This window comes from Pinus tabuliformis, chromosome Q (genome assembly GCF_031772625.1).
Source record: "Pinus tabuliformis cultivar Carrire ecotype Pingquan chromosome Q, CPIR1, whole genome shotgun sequence".
NCBI classification, from domain to species: Eukaryota; Viridiplantae; Streptophyta; class Pinopsida; order Pinales; family Pinaceae; genus Pinus; species Pinus tabuliformis.
This window is the reverse complement of record NC_142296.1, coordinates 1060290171-1060313158: the sequence shown is the minus strand read 5'-3', so window position 1 is coordinate 1060313158 and position 22988 is coordinate 1060290171. Positions and strand designations below refer to the sequence as shown.

Below are 22988 nucleotides of genomic sequence, written 5' to 3'. Positions count from 1 at the left end.
AAGCTAACGAAGAATTGATTATAATATTAAGAAGAAAAAAGAGCATCACAAGCAATTATCAAGAAGAGAATTGTTATTTATTGAATGCCCTAGATTTCTCAACAGTTGGCCCTAGCAACTTCAAGTTAGCCTATAGGAAGGTACTCGAACCCCTCAGATGTGTATAAATACAAGCATCTTCGATCTCATTTAGCACTCATTCACTCACGAGTTTGATCTCCCAAGAAAAGTTCGATCTGAAGCTAAGAAGACTAAGAAGGCTAGAGCGAAGATCAAGGAAGGAAGAAAAAGTCTTGAATATTTTTTTTGGGCTCTTTCTTTCTCACATGTGCAAAGAATTAGGGTTTCTGCAGCTTCAAGGAAGGTCAAAATTGCAGGTCCGAATTGCAAAAGAACAAGTTGTAGGATCGAGTTGCTGGAAGAGCGAATATTTTGATTTGACCTCATTGACTTTGAGAAACATTGTCTTGCTCAAAGGAAGATCTCTTGAAGAATTGTCCTAGGGTTTTTGCAGCAACTATAGGGCCGAAGTTCCAGGGTCGAAGTTGAAGTTGGAAACAGGTTGAAGCAGGATTGATGTTTGTTGATATGATCCACTTGGAAGGGCTTATTGGAGGGTTGACTTGGTGCTTGGAGGAGGACTTGGTCTAGGGTTTGGGTCTCGGTTGTCTCATTTGAAGCAGATTCTATAAAAAGAGAAGAGATTTTCTGGGTTTTCCCCTTGGAGGGATTTTGTCCTGGCATAGAGCCTAATTTCTATGTCTATTGTCTTTATTCTTTTGCTCTTGATATTTGTTTGATGAAAAGATCTAATAAAGAAACACATGCCGATAAATAAAGTTCACAAGAAAATATAAAGGATTAAGGAGAAATTGAATTAATAGCTTTCCCACTGCATTCTCCAACATGGTATCAGAGCTAAGGTGAACAATAGAAGTCAGTTGAAAGGACACAAAGAAGGATTTGCTTGTCAAGGGGAATCATTTGCAGAAGGACACAAGGAAAGAAGAAGACCTATTGATCTAGAAAGAAGGTTTCCACATCAAGCTTTTGTTGAAGAAGAAGACCTCATCATCAAGGTCTCATTAAAGGAAGGAAGGAAAAGTCCTTATTCTCTAGTGCATCATCTTGAAGTAGAGGAAGCATCAAGGGATCTTGATATCATCATTCACTCTTTGAAGCTATCACTGTTGAAGGCATCCTATAAGACATCTTTCTAGGGAATCTTTGAAGTCTCCTTGGAGGTCTTGAAAACATCAAGATTGTTGGAGGCATCATCAAGACGAAGGACTCTTAGTTGACAAATAAGTGTTAGATTGTGTTCTATATCTCAATCTAGAGATCATATGGCTACATTTTACTAGAAAAGCAACAAGCTTGTTGGGCTAGCAAACTTCCTAGCATGGAAGAAGAGAATTGACTTGGCTCTCATAGAGCATGAAGTCATGGAGGATGTCTTTGGAGAAGTAGTTGAACAAGCGAAGAAAAGACTCAAGAATTAGCAAAATACAAGAAGGAAGAAGTAAGAGCACAAAGGATTATCGTTGAATCCCTCAAAGATCATCTTGTACCCTTTGTAGCTGATTTGAAGACATCAAAGGCTATGTATGATAAGTTGGTAAAGTTGTACTCTATAAGTACACAAGGTCAAAATATTTCCTTGAGGAATCAATTATATAGGATAAGAAAATCAAAGGATGAAGACATGGCCACATATCTGATGAAGATCTCACAAATAAGAGATCAATTACAAGGTCTTGGAGAGATTGTTACAGATTCTGAGATGACTATATGTGTACTAAATGCTTTTCCACCTGATTGGAGTAGCTTTTCAACAAGCATCTACTAAAAAAAAGATACTACACTAGTCGATGAATTGTGGGCTCAATGTATCTTGGAAGAATCTAGGATCAAGGCAAAGGATGATACTGAATCAAATGAAAGGTCTCAAGCCTTCATTGCAAGAACCAAGAAGTTGAGGAAAGGAAAGTTTGGAAAGTCCAAGAAGAAAGACATGTCCAAGATTCAATGCTTTGGATGCAATGAGTATGGGCACTATAAAAGGGATTGTCCAAACATTAAAGTGAACAACAAAAGGAAGGAAAGAAGTGAAGCTCACATAGTTGAGGAAAGGGGAGAACTTGAGAAGAAGTCGAAAGGAGAAGATCCCAAGGATCTCTATTATTGAAGGAAGTCTCATCTCTGTTAGGTTCTTTATTTTTGTCTTTCTTTTATTTAGTAGAAAGTAGAGTAGCATGCATTATTGTATACTCTAAAAGAGTCTTGATTTTGTAAAAGGAATGGCATCATAGATAGAAGCACATGATAGTAGAAATATTAGAATCTACTTGTTTAATTTGCTTTGGGAAAGATCATCTAGTTTAAAAAGAATGAGAAGTTTGGGACCATATTGTATGTTATTGTTCCTCTGAGCATTTTCTAACATCATGTTAGAGGTAGTCATTTTGCAAAGAAGGATCCTCAAAATACTATAAGAATCATCATTATGGAAGATTCTTGGAAGCAACATTATGACTGGTATATATTCCATCTAGTATGGAAATAATACTCTTAAAGGATGAAGGAATGCAAATTGTCAAAGTTGTAGGTCTTTCTTGTGAAAAGAAACCTATCTTCATCATGTACAGGAAGCAAGAAGAAATGGCTAGATGATTGTATGAAAAGAAAAGTAACTCTTCTTTAGGGTATGGTTCATATACAAGAATCATGAAGGAAGAGTTAGTTATGTCAATGTGCTCGGTAAGTCTTCCATGTGGCTACATGGTGCTCGAAAATAGAAATTTGGCATGATGTGAAATGGATGGAGATCGAGACTCTCTCACAAGATTGCATGGCATAAATATAACAATGTTGATCAACATCAAGTATAGTCTTCAGAAGAGGAGTTAACAATGACAACTCCAAGGAAGATATTACAACTTGGTAATCAAGCTTGATCCATGGGCACTTTGATTAAAATGATTGCATGGAGAAAGATTCATATGGAGATGGATCATGCGAAAGGATGTTGATCTCGAAGAACTCAAGTAAGCTGATGCTTTGATGAGAGGGCCATCATGACAAGGTAAGTCTGATATTTAATATTTTGATATTGGTTATCTGGTTAACATATTGTTTTGCTACCTGGTAGGATATTGTAGGAATGCATGATGATAGTTGAGGCAAGTTCATATGGATCAAGTATATGGTTTTGGCAATTAAGAAGTCAAGGTGTTCACATCATCACCTTGGGATTGAAAGGTAGCAGTGAAAGAAGATAACCTAATGTTCATCAACAAAGATCACTTTCATGTTTAAGAGGGAGCTATGACTAGCTTGAAGTTTGAAAAGGCTCAATATAATGCCTTCATTGATGATGACTAGAGGAAAGTGATATGCAAGATTGATGGCCTGAACCCTGTCACAAGATTGAAGAAAGAAGATGGCTCCATGATACCCAAGAAGGAAGAAAACTCGATATAATGAGATACAAAGGAAAGAGGGAGCCATGCAACTATCTCCATGAAGAACTGATAGTTGATACATTTATGAAGACAAGTTATAAAGCTTGTGGTGATGACTTCCCAAATTGGAAGGAAGTCAGGGATCTCCTCTATATTTGAGAGGGAGAAAAGGAGTCTCCTTAAATAGGAGCAAGGATCTATTCCTAATCAAGAGGGAATGGGGATATACTCTCTGGTTGAGAGGGAGTGATGATGGACATCACATTTGTATTCTCTTCTTCATGTGTCATGCACTTGACCAAGACTAACAACCGTAAGTCTAAGTGAAGGCCTTGGAGAGAAGATGGTGGATGGAGGATTGGATAAGAATTTGTGATTACCTTGAGGATATAAAATCCAAGACAGGAAATGGACTGCCACTCTTTGAGGATTGGACAGGTATCCAAGACAAGAGTGGTCGAAGAAGATCGATATTATTTGAGGATTGGGAATCCAAGATAAGAATAGTCCTAAAAGAAATGTGCCTTGTAGAGGTAGTGTGGTTTCTCACGTAAAACCTCCCAACATTATGCTCTTGTATATGAAAGAGCTTGTCAAAGTTAAGGCCTTACTATGTTGACAATGTTGGTCATGATGTTGATGATTAATGATGGCTTACCAATCTAAATCTTCTTATGAGAACTCTTTAGTTTGAGAATAAAAGTTATTCATGTACGAGGGTTTGCAATTATGAATACCTCCCTAGTTAAGAGGGAGTGTTGGAAAATGTAACTAGTTTTAGTCTTCATAATTGTCATTGTACTCATGTCAATATGTATATCTTGTGAAACAAGCAAAAGAAGAAAGAAAAATTGTTATTTTAGAGAATGGGTTTCATGCGTCTTGTTGATGGTCTTCTAGGTAAAAGCATTTTCTTCATGCTTCTAGGGTTTGTTAGGTCAAAAGATTTATTGTCATGAGTCAAGAGAGTCAATGTCATGAATGTAAGACTCGTATGGGCAAGATGTACCTTGTAAAATAATTTATTTTGGGTCTAGAAAGTCTTGGAAGCCTCCTAGTGTTGAAAAATGTGTAACTAGGTTCAGTCTTCATAAGTATGAAATGTACTCTTGTAAATAATAAAATGAAAAGAAATTATTATTATTGGAGCATGGGTTTCATGTCCAAGTTCTTTTATAGGTCAAGCACTCATTATGTGCTTCTAGGGTTTGTCCTAGGTTTAAGAGTCATTGTCATATATTGAAGACCCTATGGGCACATTGTATCTTGTAAAGAAAAAAATATTTTTGTCTTTAAAGTGTCGAAATACCTCCAATACCAAGTCAACCTAGAAGTTGTCAAGTTGGCCTACATGAAGAGCCACGTCTACCCTTGAAAGGAGCCTATATATAGAAGGGAACTCGTCCTCCATTGGACACACTCACTCATCTCATTCTATGTGAAGAAGAGGAAGAAGAAAGGTCGAAGAAGAAAGTATGAAGAGGAAGTCAAAGAAGTCGAAGTGCTTAGGCTAGTTCTCTCTCTTGTTATGCACGAAGTTAGGATTTCTGCACTAAGACTATCTCTAGTTCGATCTTGGAAGAAAGAGAGAAGGGAAGGCAAGCGAAGGTCACTTAGGGTGTCTCACTAGCCCTAAGTCTCAAGAAAGGCAAGCAAAGGGAAGAGAAGACAAGACGAAGGAGATCGAAGTCTCTAAGAGAAGCAACAACAGATTTCAGAAGACGAAATTTCGGATCTACAGTAGGAGGTCGAAGTCCTTGCAATGGGAGGCTGAGTTGATCTTGATCTTGGAGGGTATTTGTCTAAGTCACTAGGTCATGGTATTCGTCAATTGAAAGATCTATAAGAAGAGAAGAGATTTAAGGGTTTTCCCCTCAAGAGGAGGGGTTTTGGCCCTGGCTTGCAACCTATATACTGTGTCACTGTTCTTATTGTTTTGGTAGCTGTTTGATGTATCTCACACTGTAATAATAAGGAACAAAGCTAATAAGGAAAAAGGTAACACAAACAGTTATCAAGAAAAGAGAATTAACATACTTACTGCCCTATTGAATTCTCAACATGGAATCAGAGCTAAGGTTATCTAAGGGCATCATGAAGATATCCTCTACAGTGAAGAAGTTCATCAAGAAGATCGCAAGCCATCTCAAGAAAGGTATCAAGGAAGCATGGTGTTTCTTTTTTACTTCAAAGAAGGTATCAGTCAAAGAAACAAATGAAGGTCTTTTCTCGGCTCTCTCCGACACATTCCAAGATGAAGACATTTGGGTAATTGACGGTGGTGCATCAAGGCACATCACTGGCCATTCCAATCGATTGAAGACCTTATCAAAAGGAAAATCCACTTATTCAGTGGAGCTTGGAGATAACAAGAGCTATCCCGTGAAAGGCATTGGGTCAACCTTCATAAAGCTGGAAGACAGAAGCAACATTCACCTCAACAACATTCTATTTGTTCCAGGTTTGCACAAGAACTTACTTACTATTTCAAGTCTAGAAGATAAGGGTGGTAGAATAGCCTTCATTGATGGAAAGGTCGTTGTTTGGGGAAAAGACTCAAGTATAGATCAAACCAAAGTTATTGGCATTTGAGAAGGAAGACTCTACAGATTGATATCTCCCGTGGCCCAAACCCTAGTTCACATTGAGATTAGCCCATGTGAACTTTGGCATCGAAGATTTGGTCATCTACATTTCAAAATCCTTCCAACTCTAAGTTCCATAGTAGATGGAATTCCTAATCTGAAGGAAGATCATGAAGGTGTTTGTAAGGGGTGTGCATTGGGTAACAATACCAAGAGACCATTTGGAAGCAATGCTTCACGGTCAAAAGAAATCTTGGATCTCATTCACTCGATGTATGTGGCCCTATGACTCCTAAATCACTTGGAGGTCACCTATATTATGTCACATTTATAGATGATCATTCAAGAAAGACCTCGGTTTACTTAATGAAAACCAAGGACGAAGTATCTACAAAATTTCAAGAATTCAAAGCTAAAGTGGAGAACCTTACAGAAAGAAGAATCAAGATACTAAGATCTGATAATGGAGGAGAATACACATCCAAAGAAATTATAGCATTCTGTAAGGAGTCTGGGATTAAGAGGGAGTTGATAGTCCCATATAATCCCGAACAAAATGGAGTTGCAGAAAGAAAGAATAGATCCATTGAAGAAAGTGTAAAAGCAATGTTACACGATCAGGATCTACCTAAGTTTTTGTGGGGAGAAGCCACGAAGACAGCTGTCTACATTCAAAATCGAAGTCCCCACAGATCTCTAAACAACAAAACTCCGAAAGAAGTGTTCACTAGAAAGAAGCCATCTATAGATCATCTCTGGATCTTTGGGTGTCTTGTATATATCCATATACCAAAGGACAAAAGAAAGAAGCTGGATCCTTCCGGCATGAAGGGAACATTTGTTGGGTATAGCAACTCATCAAAAGCTTATAGGATCTACATGAAAGATGGACATCACATAGAAGTCAGTCGTGATGTCATATTTGATGAGAGCATAACATTCAAGAAATCAAAGGAACTTTCCATAGACTCTAATGATGAAGAACTTCTGATATTTGAGGAGGAAGTTGACCAAGGGAAAGAAGAATCACACCATGAAGAAGGTCCCTGTGAACCTGTTCAACCTGTGGTCATCCCTGAAACAAGGAAAAGACCTAATTGGTTGAAATCTACACTACTTGATGTAGAAGGTCATGGAGCAATGACAAGTTCATTTAGAGAAAGCAAGAAACCAAAGAGATATTCTGGATATGCTGCATACATGACAAATTGATAGAAGCAGAATTGTCCTCCTTTGAAAAGGCTATAAATAATCAAGAATGGAAGGATGCCATGAATGAAGAGTATCAATCTATAATGAAGAATAGAGTCTGGGAGATCGTACCTAGGCCTGAAGACAAATCTGTGGTTACTTCCAAGTGGATCAATAAGATCAAACATGTAGCTGATGGAAGTATAGATAAGTATAAAGCAAGATTTGTGGCTAGAGGCTTCTCTCAACTTGAAGGCATCAACTATGAAGAGACATTTGCTCCAACAAAAAGATATACAATGATTCGATCATTAGTCTCTCTGGCAGTATCAATGGGGTAGAACATCCACCAAATGGATGTCAAGACTGCATTTTTGAATGGCACATTAGATGAAGAATTCCTATATAGAGCAACCCTTGGGATTCAAAGTTAAAGATAAGAAGGCATATGTTTGCGGATTGAATAAAGCATTATATGGCCTCAAGCAAGCACCAAGGTCATGGTATGCTAGAATGGATACATACCTACAAAGAATAGGCTTCACAAAAAGCTTTGTTGATTCAAACCTTTACATTAAGTTTGTAAATGGTGAACTTGTAATCTTTCTTCTGTATGTAGATGATTTTCTCTTGACAGGTGTAGAAGGTAGAATTGAAGAATGTAAGAATGTAAGAAGCAACTAGCAACAGAATTTAATATGAAGGATCTTGGGCTGATGCATTACTATTTGGGATTAGAAGTCTGGCAAGGACCTGATGAAGTTTATTTGGGTAAAGGAACGTACGTGATCGAGATACTGAAAAGGTTTGACATGATGCATTGCAAACCTATGACCACTCCAATGATCACAAACTTGAAGAGACTAAGGAGTTCTGAATCTAGCCTTGTGGATCTTTCCAAGTATAGGCAACTTATTGGCTCATTGATGTACTTGGTGAACACTCGACCAAACATATGCTTTGTAGTAAATGTTCTCAGTCAATTCCAAGTGGAGTTGAATCATGATCATTGGGTAGCAACAAAACATATTCTGAGATATCTGCAAGGAACCATCCACTACTGTCTGAAGTATGATAGAAGGAATGATGTCCAACTAATTGGATATACGGATTTCGACTAGGGAGGCAGTGAGCAAGATGGAAGGAGCACTACAGGAGGATGTTTCAGTTTGGGATCCTCCATGGTCTCATGGATGAGCATAATGCAAGACACAGTTGCTTTGAGTAGTGCTGAGGCTGAATATGTTGTAGCCTGTGAAGTAAGTAGAGAAGTAGTATGGTTAAGGAAGCTGATATTTGACCTATTTGAATGACCAGTGAACCCTACAGTGATACTTTGTGATAACACCAATTGTATACGCTTGTTTGAAGATCCAATGTTTCATGGAAAGATAAAGCTTATAAACAACAAGTATCACTATATTCGAGAGCTAGCACAAAATGGTGTGCTACAGCTACAGTATATCTCCACTGATGAGTAGGTAGCTGACATATTGACAAAGTCACTTCCAAACAAGAGGCTTGTATATTTGAGAGACAAGCTTGGTTTGGTTGATATATCCTCCCTAATTGAGAGGGAGAGATAGACACTACATTCTTGTCTTCATTTGGGAAGAAAGAATGGAGGATTGGGTAACCATCTAGCATTCGATACTCTTTGAGAATGTGGTAGGACATTTAAGACAAGAGTAGTCGTGGACCTATATTCTTTGAGGACTAGCTATCCAAGATAAGAATAGTCCAAAGGAAGGTCATACTCAGTGAACACTTGGGTGGAGTATGTACCTTGCGAGAAAATGATTATGGTGTTTATGAATCATTGGTCTCGCTAGCATTGTGCTCTAATCATGTGGATAGAGCTGTCAGTCAAGGCCTTGCTATGTTACAATGCTGGTTGATATGATGCTAAACAGATGGGTTACCAATCCGACTCTTTTTATGAGATCTCTTCACATTGAGAATGACCATGTACCTCTTATGAATACCTCCCTAGTTAAGAGGGAGTGTTGAAAAATGTGTAACTAGGTTCGGTCTTCATAAGTATGAAATGTACTCTTGTAAATAATAAAATGAAAAGAAATTATTATTATTGGAGCATGGGTTTCATGCCCAAGTTCTTTTATAGGTCAAGCACTCATTGTGTGCTTCTAGGGTTTGTCCTAGGTTTAAGAGTCATTGTTATATATTGAAGACCCTATAGGCACATTGTATCTTGTAAATAAAAATATATTTTTGTCTTTAAAGTGTCGAAATACCTCCAAAATCAAGTCAACCTAGAAGTTGTCAAGTTGGCCTACATGAAGAGCCACGTCTACCCTTGAAAGGAGCCTATATATAGAAAGGAACTCATCCTCCATTGGACACACTCACTCATCTCATTCTATGTGAAGAAGAGGAAGAAGAAAGGTAGAAGAAGAAAGTACGAAGAGGCAGTCAAAGAAGTCGAAGTGCTTGGGCTAGTTCTCTCTCTCTTGTTATAGACGAAGTTAGGGTTTCTGCGCTGGGAATATCTCTAGTTCGATCTTGGAAGAAAGAGAGAAGGGAAGGCAAGCAAAGGTCACTTAGGGTGTCTCACTAGCCCTAAATCTCAAGACAAGGCAAGCGAAGGGAATAGAAGGCTAGATGAAGGAGATCGAAGTCTCTAAGAGAAGTAGCAGTAGTTGCCGAAAGACAGAATTTTGGATCTACAGTAGGAGGTCGAAGTCCTTGTAGCGGGAGGCTAAGTTAATCTTGATCTTGGAGGGTATTTGTTTGAGTTACTAGGTCATGGTATTCGTCAATTGAAAGATCTATAAGAAGAGGAGATTTAAGGGTTTTCCCCTCAAGAGGGGGGCTTTAGCCCTGGCTTGCAGCCTATATACTGTGTCACTGTTCTTATTGTTTTGGTAGCTTTTTGATGTATCACACATTGTAATAATAAGGAACAAAGTTAATAAGGAAAAAGATAACACAAACATTTATCAAGAAAAGAGAATTAACATACCTACAATCCAATTGAATTCTCAACACCTAGCACAAGTCGGCCCCGGTAGCTTCAAGTCAGCCTAAAGGAAGGTACTCAAACCCCTCAGATGTGTATAAATACAGGCAACTTCGACTTCATTTGGCACTCATCCACTAACAAGTTTGATCTCCCAAGAAAAGTTCGATCTGAAGCTGAGAAGACTAAGAAGGCTAGAGCGAAGATCAAGGAAGGAAGAAAAAGTCTTGAATATATATTTTTTGGGCTCTATCTCTCTCACACGTGTGAAAAAATAGGGTTTTTGCAGCTTCAAGGAATGCCAAAATTGCATGTCCGAATTGTAGAAGAACAAGTTGCAGGATCAAGTTGCTGGAAGAGCGAATATTCTGATCTGACCTTATTGACCTTTAGAAACACTTTCTTCATCAAAGAAAGATCTCTTGAAGAATTGTCCTAGGGTTTTTGCAGCAGCTACAATGCCGAAGTTGCAGGGTCGAAGCTGGGGGGTGGAAGTTGAAGTTGGAAACAGTTTGAAGCAGGATTGAGCTTTTTTGATATGATCCATTTGTAAGGGGTTATTGGAGGGTTGACTTGGTGCTTGGAGGACTTGGTCTAGGGTTTGGGTCTTTGTTGTCTCATTTGAAGCATATTCTATAAGAGGAGATTTTTTAGGTTTTCCCCTTGGAGGGGTTTTGCCCTGGTTTGGAGCCTAATTTTTGTGTCCATTGTCTTCATTGTTTTGCTCTTGATATTTGTTTGATGAAAATATCTAATAAAGAAACACAAGAAGATAAATAAAGTTCATAAGAAAATATTAAGGATTAAGGAGAAATTGAATTAATAGCTGCCCTACTGCATTCTCCAACAGAGGATAGATTGGTAGGGGCAGAAAAACTTGGCCCATGGTAGTAGAGGATGACACTTTTGTTTGAGGAGTGGAGGTATGGGACATTGTGGAGAATGTTGTGCATCCTCGTACAGATCTGGTTCAGTTGACTGAGTTCAACAAGAAGAATGTAAAAGAGAAGAGAATCATTCTCAATGCAATATGTAACAACCTAGCGCGCTGATGGTTGGATTTTTCCATGTAAATACATGATTGTAAGTACATTTCAAGTTAAAAAGGGTTGAGTAAGGGACACAGATTCCAAAAGGGACTGAGGGAGGTCAATTGCTTGGGAAATTCAACTTGCTTGCTAAAGGAAGAAAAGAAAATAGTTTGGACAACCATTGAAGGTTGGTTGTTGAGCTTTAAATGCTCTGGAATGGTGTGTTGCAGAGAGGGTTGTTGTAAATTTATGAATTGCAGGCAAGGGACAAAGCCCATGCTGGCTTGGGAAAACACAACAAGGAAACCAAGACACAAGGCATGGAAAAAGGAGAGATTGCGTGGAGAATAAGAGGGGGGGAAGAAAAACCTCAGTTTTGCTCGGTGAGCAGGAGAAACAAGGAGAGAAGTGGTAGAGAGGGAGAAAAAAAGGAAAGTAACTCTCACGCACAAGTAGACTGCGCTAGGGAGCAAAAAAGGGAATCTCTCATGGATGACTAGACAAATAAGGAGACCCGAGAGCAACATAAAGAGGAGCAGCGCAAGGTGTGATGCACACACAACGAGAAAAGAGAAGAGGGAGCTCGATTGGAAGAAACAATAACAAATTAGAGTGCTGTTATTCCAGTAAACAACAACAAGTTCAAGTGTTGGGAGGAGTTTGACTTCTTCCTTTACTCTCAAGCTGCCATCCTCCTTTGGTGAAGAAATAAGAGCACTAGAGGAGTTTTCCTTCAGGTGAGGGTAAATATTAGGATACCTCAGGGGATGGAGGGTAGAGAGGGCGTTCTCTGGATTCCCTTGACAGCCCGGGGTAGAGGTTTAACCATTGAATTCCTGATAAAGGAAACTCTATAGGTCTCCATTGCTTGTCATTTAACAATGGGTTCTGGATTCCCTTAATTGGGTGGAATCACTATGTGGTAGTGGGTTCTGGATTCCCTTAATTGGGTGGAACCACTGTGTGGTAGTGGGTTCTGGATTCCCTTAATTGGGTGGAACCACTGTGTTGCATGCTGCTAGGGTGGAGGTGATATCTCAAGATTCTTTGGAGTATGTGGGTGTGTTTTTTGGATGGCTAGAGAGAGTGGAGGTTGCAAGTCTAAGGAATCCATGAATTTGGTCGATTGCTATTAATTAGTTGAAGGGTGGAGGCAACAAACCTTTGAATTCCCTGTTTATTGCTGATCATCATTTGTTAGATGAAGGGTGGAGGCAACAAGCCTCTGGATTTCCTAAATGAAACTTACTGTTGAGTAGCTGGTGGTGGAGGTAGGAGGACCTCAAGAGTCCCTGTTTCAACTGACAGTTGTTGATTATTCCTTTGAGTAGGACCACCTCAATCCCTCGGGATCTGGCTCGGGGGTGACAGTTGCAAGTAGCTTGGCTGCAACTATCTACGGTTGGGTGGAGAGTTGAAGTCCCGAACTTAGTCACCCATCAACTGTATTAATTAAATATAAGTTCTTATGTGTAACCTTGTATGATCTCATGGTTGACTATTATGATTCTAAGCTGGTTACATGCTTGTTATAGACAACTTATGTATGTGATTGGCATATGGATATATGTGATGAGATGTTATAATCCTTCGTCAATGGATATGAATGAACTACAATTCCTTAAGTGATAATTGTATAATGAAGTCAGAGAGGGGCAAGGAGGACTTATCTTTGTAGTGTTAGAATAAGACTAGTGCAAGAATGACTAAGAAGGTCAATGACCTCGACTAGGTCGGAGGTCGGGAGGTTGGGATAGTCGCCAGGGAAAGTTGTCTGTCGGGGAAGCTGACCTTGACTTGTTCGGAGGTCAGGAGTCGGGGCCAGGTTAACTTAGAAGTTTTGCATTTTGAGCGGAGGCTGACCCGACTTGATGGTGGGCCCGCTGATCACTGCGACCAATGGTAGGACTGCCATGTGATTGCTTGCTGATGTGGCCAGGTGGAGTGGATCCCACTTTGAAAGGATACTTCTCTCGATCTGTAGCTTGGATTGGGGTGAAGTTATATGTCACCAGATTCGTTTCGATGAGACGAACGCAATGGTGATGATAGTTTTGGGTTTAGAGGAGTTCCGTGAAAGTCAAAATTTTTATACCCCATCGTCATAACAGTATTTTGAGGGTCGAGTATTGAGAGTGACCGCCTCTTGGTCATGTGTTTGAGTAAGGGGTGTTGTTACAAGTGGTATCAGAGCATGGTTTAACACTTGGATTGAATGGGCTCGGTCATATGTGGATTTTTAGAAAATTATCTAATAAGTTGTTTAGGTGTTAAAAGCTAGTTTAAAAAGAATTGACTGTAAGTCTATGCATGTTGATGATTTATTGTTTGATGATGTTATGAGCATACTAACATGGTTGTTATGAGGAAGTCGAGATCTCCATGGAAACCCCATGATTTTATGATTATGTAATTATTATAAAATGTCTAACAGTGTGTGTGATTGACAACACATTGCAAGTAGCCTAAAACAAAGATAGTGCAGCGATGGTGACAGGGATGGTACAATATAGTTTGGACCTGTCACAACATAGAAGTGAATGGTTCAGGGCTAATGAAGAAGAGAGATTAGTTGACCAAGGGGGAGGGAATCACTCTTTGGATTGGTTGGACACCTTGAGAAGCCTAAGGGCTGAAGTTAGGAGTTTCAAGGCAGATAATGAGAAGTTGGTGAGAGCTCAAGAAAGGTAGGCCAAGATAAATGCATTCCTTCTACAAAGCCTTTCATATTTGCAGAAGCAGAGACAATCTGATGAGAGGGTCAGCCATAGAGGCAGGAGGAGCCCTCGAGAACCTGAAGGTAGTAGGTCAAGGAAGAGGCATAGGCCTAAAAGTGAAGACATGGTGCCAGGAGGTGCACCATTGAGCACACCTAGAGGTGGGACCAACACTCATGTGCATGGGACTAGTAGGCCATCTAGCTCTGCTACTAGAAGGCACTATCATTATTCTCACCATCACCACCAACAAAAGAGGAAGGATAAGGACTATATGCTGGAGGAGTTCAGGAAGGCCAATCCACCCACATTTGATGGAGATATGAAGAAATCAGAAGAAGCGGAAGCTTGGTTGTTGGGCATGAAGAAGTTTTTCAGAATTCATGATTATTCTGAAAACATGAAAGCAAGGATTGCCACTTTCAGTTTAAAAGGGAAAGCAGACATCTAGTGGGAGGACTTGAAGAATGTTTGAGGCATTGTTGAGAAAGAGTTGAATTGGGAGGAATTCGAGAAACTCTTTTGAGAGAAGTATATATTTGAGTGTTACTATGACGACAAAGCTAAGGAGTTTTATGAACTTAGGATGGGGTAGATGACGGATGATGAGTATGTCACCAAGTTTTTGGAGTTGCTGCGATATGTACCTTACCTCAGGGATGAGAAGGCAAAGATTCAAAGGTTTTTAAGTGGTCTTCCCATAGTCTTCAGGGATAAGATTGAGTTGTTGGAGCCATAGACTCTAAGTGATGCAGTCAAGAAATTAAAGCACTGTTTTGAGCAGGCTAGACGTAGACTAGAAGCTAAGGGCGTATGGAGGCAGTGAGACAACATTTATAAGGCAAGGACCTAGCCTAAGAAGCATGCTGAGAAGAAGGAAAATAAACAACAAGCTTCTGTGAATCGATTTCAGCAGAAACTGAGCTCTGTTGATAAAAAGAATGCACAGCAAGGTTTGGCAGTGCAACAAGGAGCAAAAATGAAGGAACCTCTGCGATGTTGGACGTGTGGGGAAAACCACAAAAGGAAAGATTGCCCACACCAGCACAGCGGAAGACCGAAAATTTATGATATTCAGGAGGCTCGAACAGTGGATCAAAGTTTGCCTAGGATCTACGCAACAATAGACAATCAACAAGTAGACCATCAAGCATCCATCATTGAGATGGAAGGTAAGCTAAGTGATCATGATGTTTCAATTTTAATAGATCTCAGTTCAAATGACAGTTATATCAACTTAGAAGTTATAGAAAAATGTAAAGCGATTATAGAGCAACATGAGGAGCCGTGGTTGGTTCAGTTGGCAACTAGAACCAAAGGGCCAATTCACCAATGGGTGAGGTCTGGTACGTTTGAGCTTGGTGGAATGCCCACATTAGCCCACTTAAATGTGTTGTTGTTGGGGAACTATAGCTTGCTGCTAGGCATGGACTGGTTATACAACCATAGGGCCAAAGTGGATTGCTTCAAAAAAGCAGTTGAATGTTTGGATGAGGCTGGGGAGTACAAAATTCTACAAGGAAAAAGGAAGTCAACATTAGTTAGGATCATTACAACAATGCAAGCTAAGCACAACTGTCAGAAGGGTTGTAAATTGTTTTGTGTTTAGATTTCAAAGGACAGAGAAAGAAAGGCCAACGCATGTCAAGTAGATACCGAGCCGTTAAAAAGGTACTCGATGCTACAACAGTTCGAGGATGTGTTTCCCATTGAGCAGCTAGGGTTACCTCCTCACAAAGAGATCGACTTCTCCATTGAATTGATTCCTGGATCAACACTAGCATCCAAAGCACCTTACAGGATGAGTACACCTAAGCTAATGGAATTAAAGTTGTAGTTGAAGGAGATGTTGGATAAAGGGTATATTCGGCCAAGTGTGTCGCCGTGGGGAACCCCAGTCTTGTTTGTAAAGAAAAAGGATGGGACCCTTTGCCTTTATATTGACTACATGCAGCTAAACAAAGTGACTATTAAAAACTGATATCTGCTGCCATGGATAGACGATCTATTGATCAGTTGCAGGGGGCAACAATTTTCTCAAAGATAGATTTGAGGTCTTGATATCATCAAATGGGCATTAAAGAAGAAGATATTCACAAGACCGCTTTTCGGACCAGGTATGGGCACTATGAGTTTGTGGTGGTGACCCTATGCCCCTATCGCTTTCATGTGTTTGATGAATAACGTATTGCGTCCTTATTTGGACAAGTTCGTTATTGTATTTGTGGATGACATCCTAGTTTATTCAAAGATGGAAAAAGAGCACGAGAAGCATTTGGAAACAGTGCTATAGTTGTTGCGGGAGCAAGGTTACTTGGAAGTCGGAGCGAAAGCGGGGAGCGACATTTTCAAAAACTCCTGGGTTGGGAGCAAATTTTTATATAATATATATTTTTATATGTTTTGATGCATATATGTCAACAAAAGCATGTAGAATATGAATTAGATATAGAAAACATAAAAACATGGATTACACCATATAACATCAATCATCTAGAAGTGATAATCTTCATCAACCACATCCACAAGTTACAAGTTCTCATTTATATAGCATGTATGGGTGCACATAACCAAAATAGGTTGAGTGTAATCCATCTCTGAACTGGAAATACCAGTGTTGATAATATCGCCGAAAAATCGGCGATATTCGCAAAAATCGCGATATTTTCTCTGAGCCGAAATATCGCCCCAGAAAAATCGCGATATTTTCATGTTTTCAATTTCTCGCGAGAATTCCGAAATTTCGGCGATATTTTAGCAAAAATCGCGAGAACAGGGTAAATATCGCCAGGTTAGGTTTTATCGATTTATAAAAAGGTTTTTGAGTTTTCGATGCCCGTCATTCTGTTTTCGTGCGAGCTGGAGAGTGAGACGGAACCGGTCGGTGCTGCGAAGGAGGGTTTACCGTTTGGCTGCCAAGAAAACTTAAAAGGTATGAACATTGAATCCGACATCGTCTTCACACTCTTCAGTGCCGCTGCGTTTACTGTATGGCAGTGTATACAATGCATATAGTTCAAAGTTCAAACTTCATAATACATATTACATAACTTCATACCACGCTGTCTGTGGCCCTAGTACCTACAGTCTCTGCAATCCGCTACCATATGCGTTTAAAAATTAATACTACCAGTTTTCGTTTTAATCACCGCTACCACTATAATATATAATATATATAACCGTCAGGAATCCACGAAGACTGTAATCGTTGTCTTTAATAAAAACTTATAATATTGTGTATCTCAAGGACAGAAATAAGGGATATTGACTTGGATAGCCATACAAAAAAATAACATGGATAGCGACAGAAAAAAGATATTGTGACGCTGCATGTCTAAAGATTTCGAGAGAAAAAAGGATTTTCGTGATTCGTTAGTAGTAATAGACGTCAAGACACTGCAAGTCTTCTGCAATCGCCATATGTGGCGCTGCAAATCTAAGTATCTCCATTGAAAAAGACAGTAGAACCTATTCATAATCAAAACTAAATAAATCTTATTATTATTATTACCGACTTATGTTAAAATTAATGCTCTCTATATATTTAAATTTTAAACTTTAACTCAAAAATATAAATATAGATTTATTTTGGAGGTGTATTTGTAATTTTTTATTTTAAAAATGAATTATTTTATTTTAAATAAAATTTTGTTTTTATTATTGTTATTAATTTAATACTTTAAAAATTCTCCGGACAGTTCTATAAAATTATAAATACAAAATAAAAATTAAATAATTAAAAAAATTCATTTTTATATTTAATTTAAATTTAAAAATATGATTTAATTTTGAATTTAAAAATATAATAAGTTTAATAAAAACTTATAATATTATATATTACTTATTAAGTTACTAATTCCAAATTTTTTTTGGTGCTGTAGGTTTCCTTTTGAGTTAGCCCACTACAAAATACAAATATGCCAAAAAACTTGGACCCATTTTGGGAGTATGGGATCCCTGATGGTGGGACAAATCGTGCATATCTTTCATGCAAATTGTGTGGGGACAAGATGACAGGTGGGGTTACACGACTGAAATACCATCTTGCTAGACTCACTGGACATGATGTTGGCATTTGTCAAGTTTCTAGTCCGGAGCTTATACGAAAAGCTCTTGAGGCAATTGAAGAAAAGGACAGAAAGAAGGAAGAGGCGGAAAGAAACAAAGCTGAACGTGCAGGTAGATCTTTTGGGATATCTTCTCCTGATTTTGATGTTCAGGGTAGTGGCCCTACTGGCCGTAGTGGGAGGGGCTCCACAACAGGCACACCATCACATGCTAGCGCTACTGCTAGTGTGAATGCGAGGTCATCATTTTTTGTTCCACGAACAGGAGCTGGAGCACAACCTGGCATAAAATCGCTTTATAAAAAAAAGGAGAAGGAAGAAGCAGATAGAGTCATGGGGAGGTGTATTTTTTGGAGCGACTTACCTCTCAGCATCACAAAAACCAATCCATTTTGGCAACCAATGTGTGATGCTATTGCTGTTGTGGGCCCAGGGTACAAAGTGCCACATATGAGTTGCGGGGGCCAATTCTTCAAGCAGAAAAACAGGACATCAACTCTAGATTGGCGGAGTTGAAACAGACATGGGAAGTCACTAGATGCACAGTGATGTCTGATGGTTGGACAGATAGGAAGGGTAGGACCCTTCTAAATTTCTTGGTACATTGTCCTAAAGGTACCATGTTTATTAAATCGTTGGATGCATCAGAACATATCAAAGATGCAGCAACGATATGTGAGTTGTTAGATGGGTTCATTCAGGAGATTGGTGTGCAGAATGTGGTGCAAGTCGTAACAGACAATGCAGCTAATTATGTGTCTGCCGGCAGAATGCTTATGGAGAGGCATCCCACATTGTTCTGGACTCCATGTGCAGCGCTTTGTCTTGATTTGTTGCTTGAGGATATGGGGAAACTCTCCTTCATCAAGGAGGCAGTTGATATGGCTAGGAGCATCCCCAAGTTTATTTATAACCATGCTTTTGTTCTTAGCCTTATGAGGAGGTTCACTAGAAACAAGGAGTTGCGGCATCCTGCCATCACACGTTTTGCCACAACCTTTATTACTCTTCAGTCTTTGCTTCGATGTCAGTTCGAGTTGAAGCAAATGTTTGTGTCTGATGATTGGCGTGCTTGTAGATACAGCAGGAGACCTGATGGGAGAGCCATTGAAAAAATGGTGTACTCTGAGACATTTTGGCGTGGAGTACAAGAAGCATGTGCAGTTAGCGAACCTATAGTAAAGGTTCTTAGATTGGTGGATGGAGAGAAGCCTGCAATGCCTTATTTGTATGAGGGCATGGATAGGGCCAAGGAGGCCATTCGTTCCTATTATGCAGACAAGGGTTCTGCTGGCCTTAATAGGCAGATGATGTTATGGGATGTGATCGATAGTCGGTGGACAGGGATGCTTCATCGACCCATTCATGCAGCAGCACTCTTCCTCAACCCTGCATTTGCATACAAATGCAATTTTCGTTTTGATGGCGAGGTGATGGAAGGGCTCCATTCCTGTATTCAGAGGATGGTACCTGATTCTGAGGTTCGTAGCAAAATCAGCCGCGAGATACATAATTATCAGGATTGTGTTGGCCTATTTGGCTTTGATGATGCCATTAAGGAAAGGGCCCTCTTCATGCCACGTAAGTGACAAGTCATCACTCATTAGAAATTAGAAATTTGAATTTAATTATGTTTTAACTTTTAACTTTTAAGTTTTTGAATTTTTTATTTCATTATTTTGTTGTAGATCTTTGGTGGCGAAGCTATGGTGCAAGGGTACCAAATTTGCAAAATTTGGCTATACGAATCTTGAGTCAAACATGTAGCTCTTCAGGGTGTGAGCGCAATTGGAGTGTATTTGAGAAAATACACGCCAAAAAGCGCAACAGGTATAACTTTGAACTCAAGCCTTCAGTTGAGCAATTACACTTATTGTAATTTTTAATTTTTAATTTATGACCTTCAAGTGTCAAGAGTCAAGAGTCAAGACTCATTACTTTTTTTGACACTCTTACAGGTTGGAGTTCGCACGCCTCAACGATTTGGTGTATGTGCATTACAACATCCGACTTCGAGTGAGGCAAATAGAATCACCAGTGGATCCAGATGCCATTTCCTTAGACAATATTGATGTATTGTCTCCGTGGAGGGTGGAGTCTCAGGAGCCCATATTGGAGGAGTCACCTTCATGGTTAGAGCCAGTGGCAGATGATCCATTAGAGCAGGGGCAGCAAGAGGAGGACTCGGAGTCAGAGGAGCAGTAGCACTTAGAGGAGGAGCAGGAGGAGCAGGAGGAGGAGGGCACTGCGGGAGCATCAGCATCAACACCATCTGCTATAGATATAGGAGAGCATAGCTCCATGCCTATCACTCATTATTTGACATTAGGTGCAGAGGCAGTGTCAGGGCCTTCTACTACTAGGGGCAGGCCTGGCAAACAGCCCATCATGTTTTCCCGTAAAAGGGGGAGAGGGCAGTAGATAGATAGCTGCTAGTTTTATTTGTTATGCTACATGTAACTCATGATGATGAGATACTTTTATTATTATATGTGATGTTATTTTGTATTGGTTCTCCACATTTGAGTCCTTGAATGGACAATTATCAGGGATTAGCACGATTTGGTATCGCCTTTGATATATCATTTCTATTTGACATCATATATATCAGTGTTTTCTTCATATTTATGTGCCAATGTGTTTATTTCATGTTGTTATTGCTTTATATGTTTAAAAATCTGAAAAAAATGAATATATTATGCATTTTTTATGCTTGCTTTTGTTGTTTAAATTCTGAACATGAAGATGTTGCTTTAAAAATTAAAATAGTTTCTTGAGTGTTTGCTGGGCACTGTATAGTTATACTCATTTAATGCCAATTTTTTGTTTTTTTTGTGCCCTAGGTTTGAATTAGTTCACTACAAATGTCAAATATGCCAAAAGCCTTGGACCCATTTTGGGAGTATGGGGAGGCTGTTGGTGGGGCAAATCAGGCATATATATCATGCAACTTGTGTGGGACCAAGATGTCAGGAGGGATTACACGATTGAAATACCATCTGGCTAAACTCTCTGCATATGATGCAGATGTGATGCCTTGTATGGTTTCTAGTGCAGAGGTTATACAAAAAGCTCGTGAAGCAATTGCTGAACAAGACAGAAAGAAAGCTGCTAGGGAGAGGCCAATGGTCTCAGATAGATAGCTGCTAGTTTTATTTGTTTTGCAACTTTTGCTACATATAAGTTTATAACTCATGATGATGAAATACTTTTAAAGTTTTATATATGTGATGTTGTTTTGTTTGAGTCCTTGATTGGACAATTATCACTATCAGGGATCAGCAGGATATGTGATGTTATTTTGTTTGAGTCCTTGATTGGACAATTATCAGGGATCAGCAGGATTTGGTATCGCCTTTGAAGTTTGATGTATCATTTCTATTTGACATCATATATATCAATGCCTTCTTCATATTTATGTGCCAATGTGTTTAGTTCATGTTGTTATTGCTTTATATGTTTAGAAATCTGAAAAAAATGAATATATTATGCATTTTTTATGCTTGCCGATATTTGCCGATATTTTGCCGATATTTTCGCCGATATTTCCGATAAGATATTTTCCGGACCCTCGCCGATATTCTCCCGATACCGATATTATCAACACTGGTCTGAAGTTTGAACTTTTGTTTGGGTGCTTTCCACACCCGTTAATTTCGAAAATTTAGCACTGGTCCTTTAGAGTGTTCTCTATTTAAATGTTCACTCATGTTTTGATTCATTGGCTCTGTGATAATACTCATTTTAAATATTAATTTACGCTGCCCATTGAAAATAACTTGTATCATTATATGATTACCGAGAAGCATAGAAGACAACATCAATCAAGATATTATATTAGAGGAAATTGCAGATATTATACGTCTACCATTGTATGATGATTGAATAAAACAAGAAATGCCACACATAAAGCATGATAAAGTAGTGGAATTGCCACTCAAACAAACTGATGTTCCTTTAGAACCCTTCTTATTGATGAAGGAAAAGGTGGTAAATTTTGCTTCAGTTTTAAGTGGATATGGCTCTAACTATTTTTTGTGTGAAGGTATAAGTAAAAAGATTATGCCAAATTTAATAAAAAATTTAGGTATTTCTAAGCGGAAGAAAGCTTCCAATCGCCTTGCTGTCTACGAGGCTATCAACAACGATAACTCTATTGTCTGTCTACATCCAGAACGATACCAGTTGAAGCCTGACACTCCGATTCACTGTGCAAAATTTACAGGATTTTTACTTAGGTTTTTAAATACAGGGGACGAAGGATTGCAACCGATAGTCCTTGGCCTCCTCTCGTTCATGGCGCAAAGTCTGGAACCCGACGAGCTGTTGCGGCTACCTAGCATAATGATATCAATTTTTATATCGGTCAAAGAGTCAAAAGAGTCAAAGAGGATTGGCAGTTTCTTCCGGACATGGGTTCTTCTAATAAGAGTCCTTGTTTCGTTGTCGTCATCCCTGTCATTCATTACCCCACACAACACCGCTCACGCTCCGTCCTGCTTTTGCTACTCCAGCTGCATTAGCTGTCCACCATGCTCCCCGCCGCTAAGTACCAGCGCTCAGGCTCTCAATTGTGGCATGCAACCAACATCCGTTCAGCCACTATCACTGTTTGCTGCAGCGCAAAACCTGGGTTCATGACGTTCGGGCAAAAAACGATGTGGAGATCAAATGTTGCATGGAACGTTTGGTCATAACGTTTGGGCAGAAAATGACGTGTTGGTCTAGCGCTGCATGGAGGTCAAACGTCGCAGGAGTTAGATTGATCGGTCAAAACAAAGAGAACACCGACTGCGAGGTTTCTTTAATAAAAATGGAGGGAAATAATTGTTTTCTTTGGATGGGCGAATTGGAAATTGATTGTTTTAAAAATAGTAGACTCGTTTAAGATATCCAAGAGCAGAAGGACTTCTGACAAAAGCTTAAAATTTACTAACAATAATTATTCCTTAA

The 22988-nt window shown here is 39.2% G+C and overlaps 2 protein-coding genes across 2 annotated transcripts in view; both read left to right on the top strand.

The window, feature by feature from the left end:
* Positions 1–22988, top strand: part of LOC149223160 (conserved oligomeric Golgi complex subunit 2-like) — a 149551-nt gene that overhangs the window by 52990 nt on the left and 73573 nt on the right. The gene's annotated exons all lie outside the window — the stretch shown is intronic.
* Positions 18581–21447, top strand: LOC149223161 (uncharacterized). Its single transcript, XM_089385779.1, has 3 exons — positions 18581–19616; positions 19724–19865; positions 19994–21447. The coding sequence occupies exons 1-3, from the start codon at positions 18584–18586 to the stop codon at positions 20238–20240; spliced, it is 1422 nt and encodes a 473-aa protein (XP_089241905.1). The 5' UTR covers positions 18581–18583; the 3' UTR covers positions 20241–21447.

Excerpts from the sequence above, each read along its gene's own strand:
- LOC149223161 (XM_089385779.1), top strand. The coding sequence starts at position 18,584 with ATGTCTGATGGTTGGACAGATAGGAAGGGTAGGACCCTTCTAAATTTC. Across the intron at positions 19,617-19,723 it reads AAGGGCCCTCTTCATGCCAC|ATCTTTGGTGGCGAAGCTAT; the intron begins GTAAGTGACAAG and ends ATTTTGTTGTAG. Across the intron at positions 19,866-19,993 it reads CACGCCAAAAAGCGCAACAG|GTTGGAGTTCGCACGCCTCA; the intron begins GTATAACTTTGA and ends ACACTCTTACAG.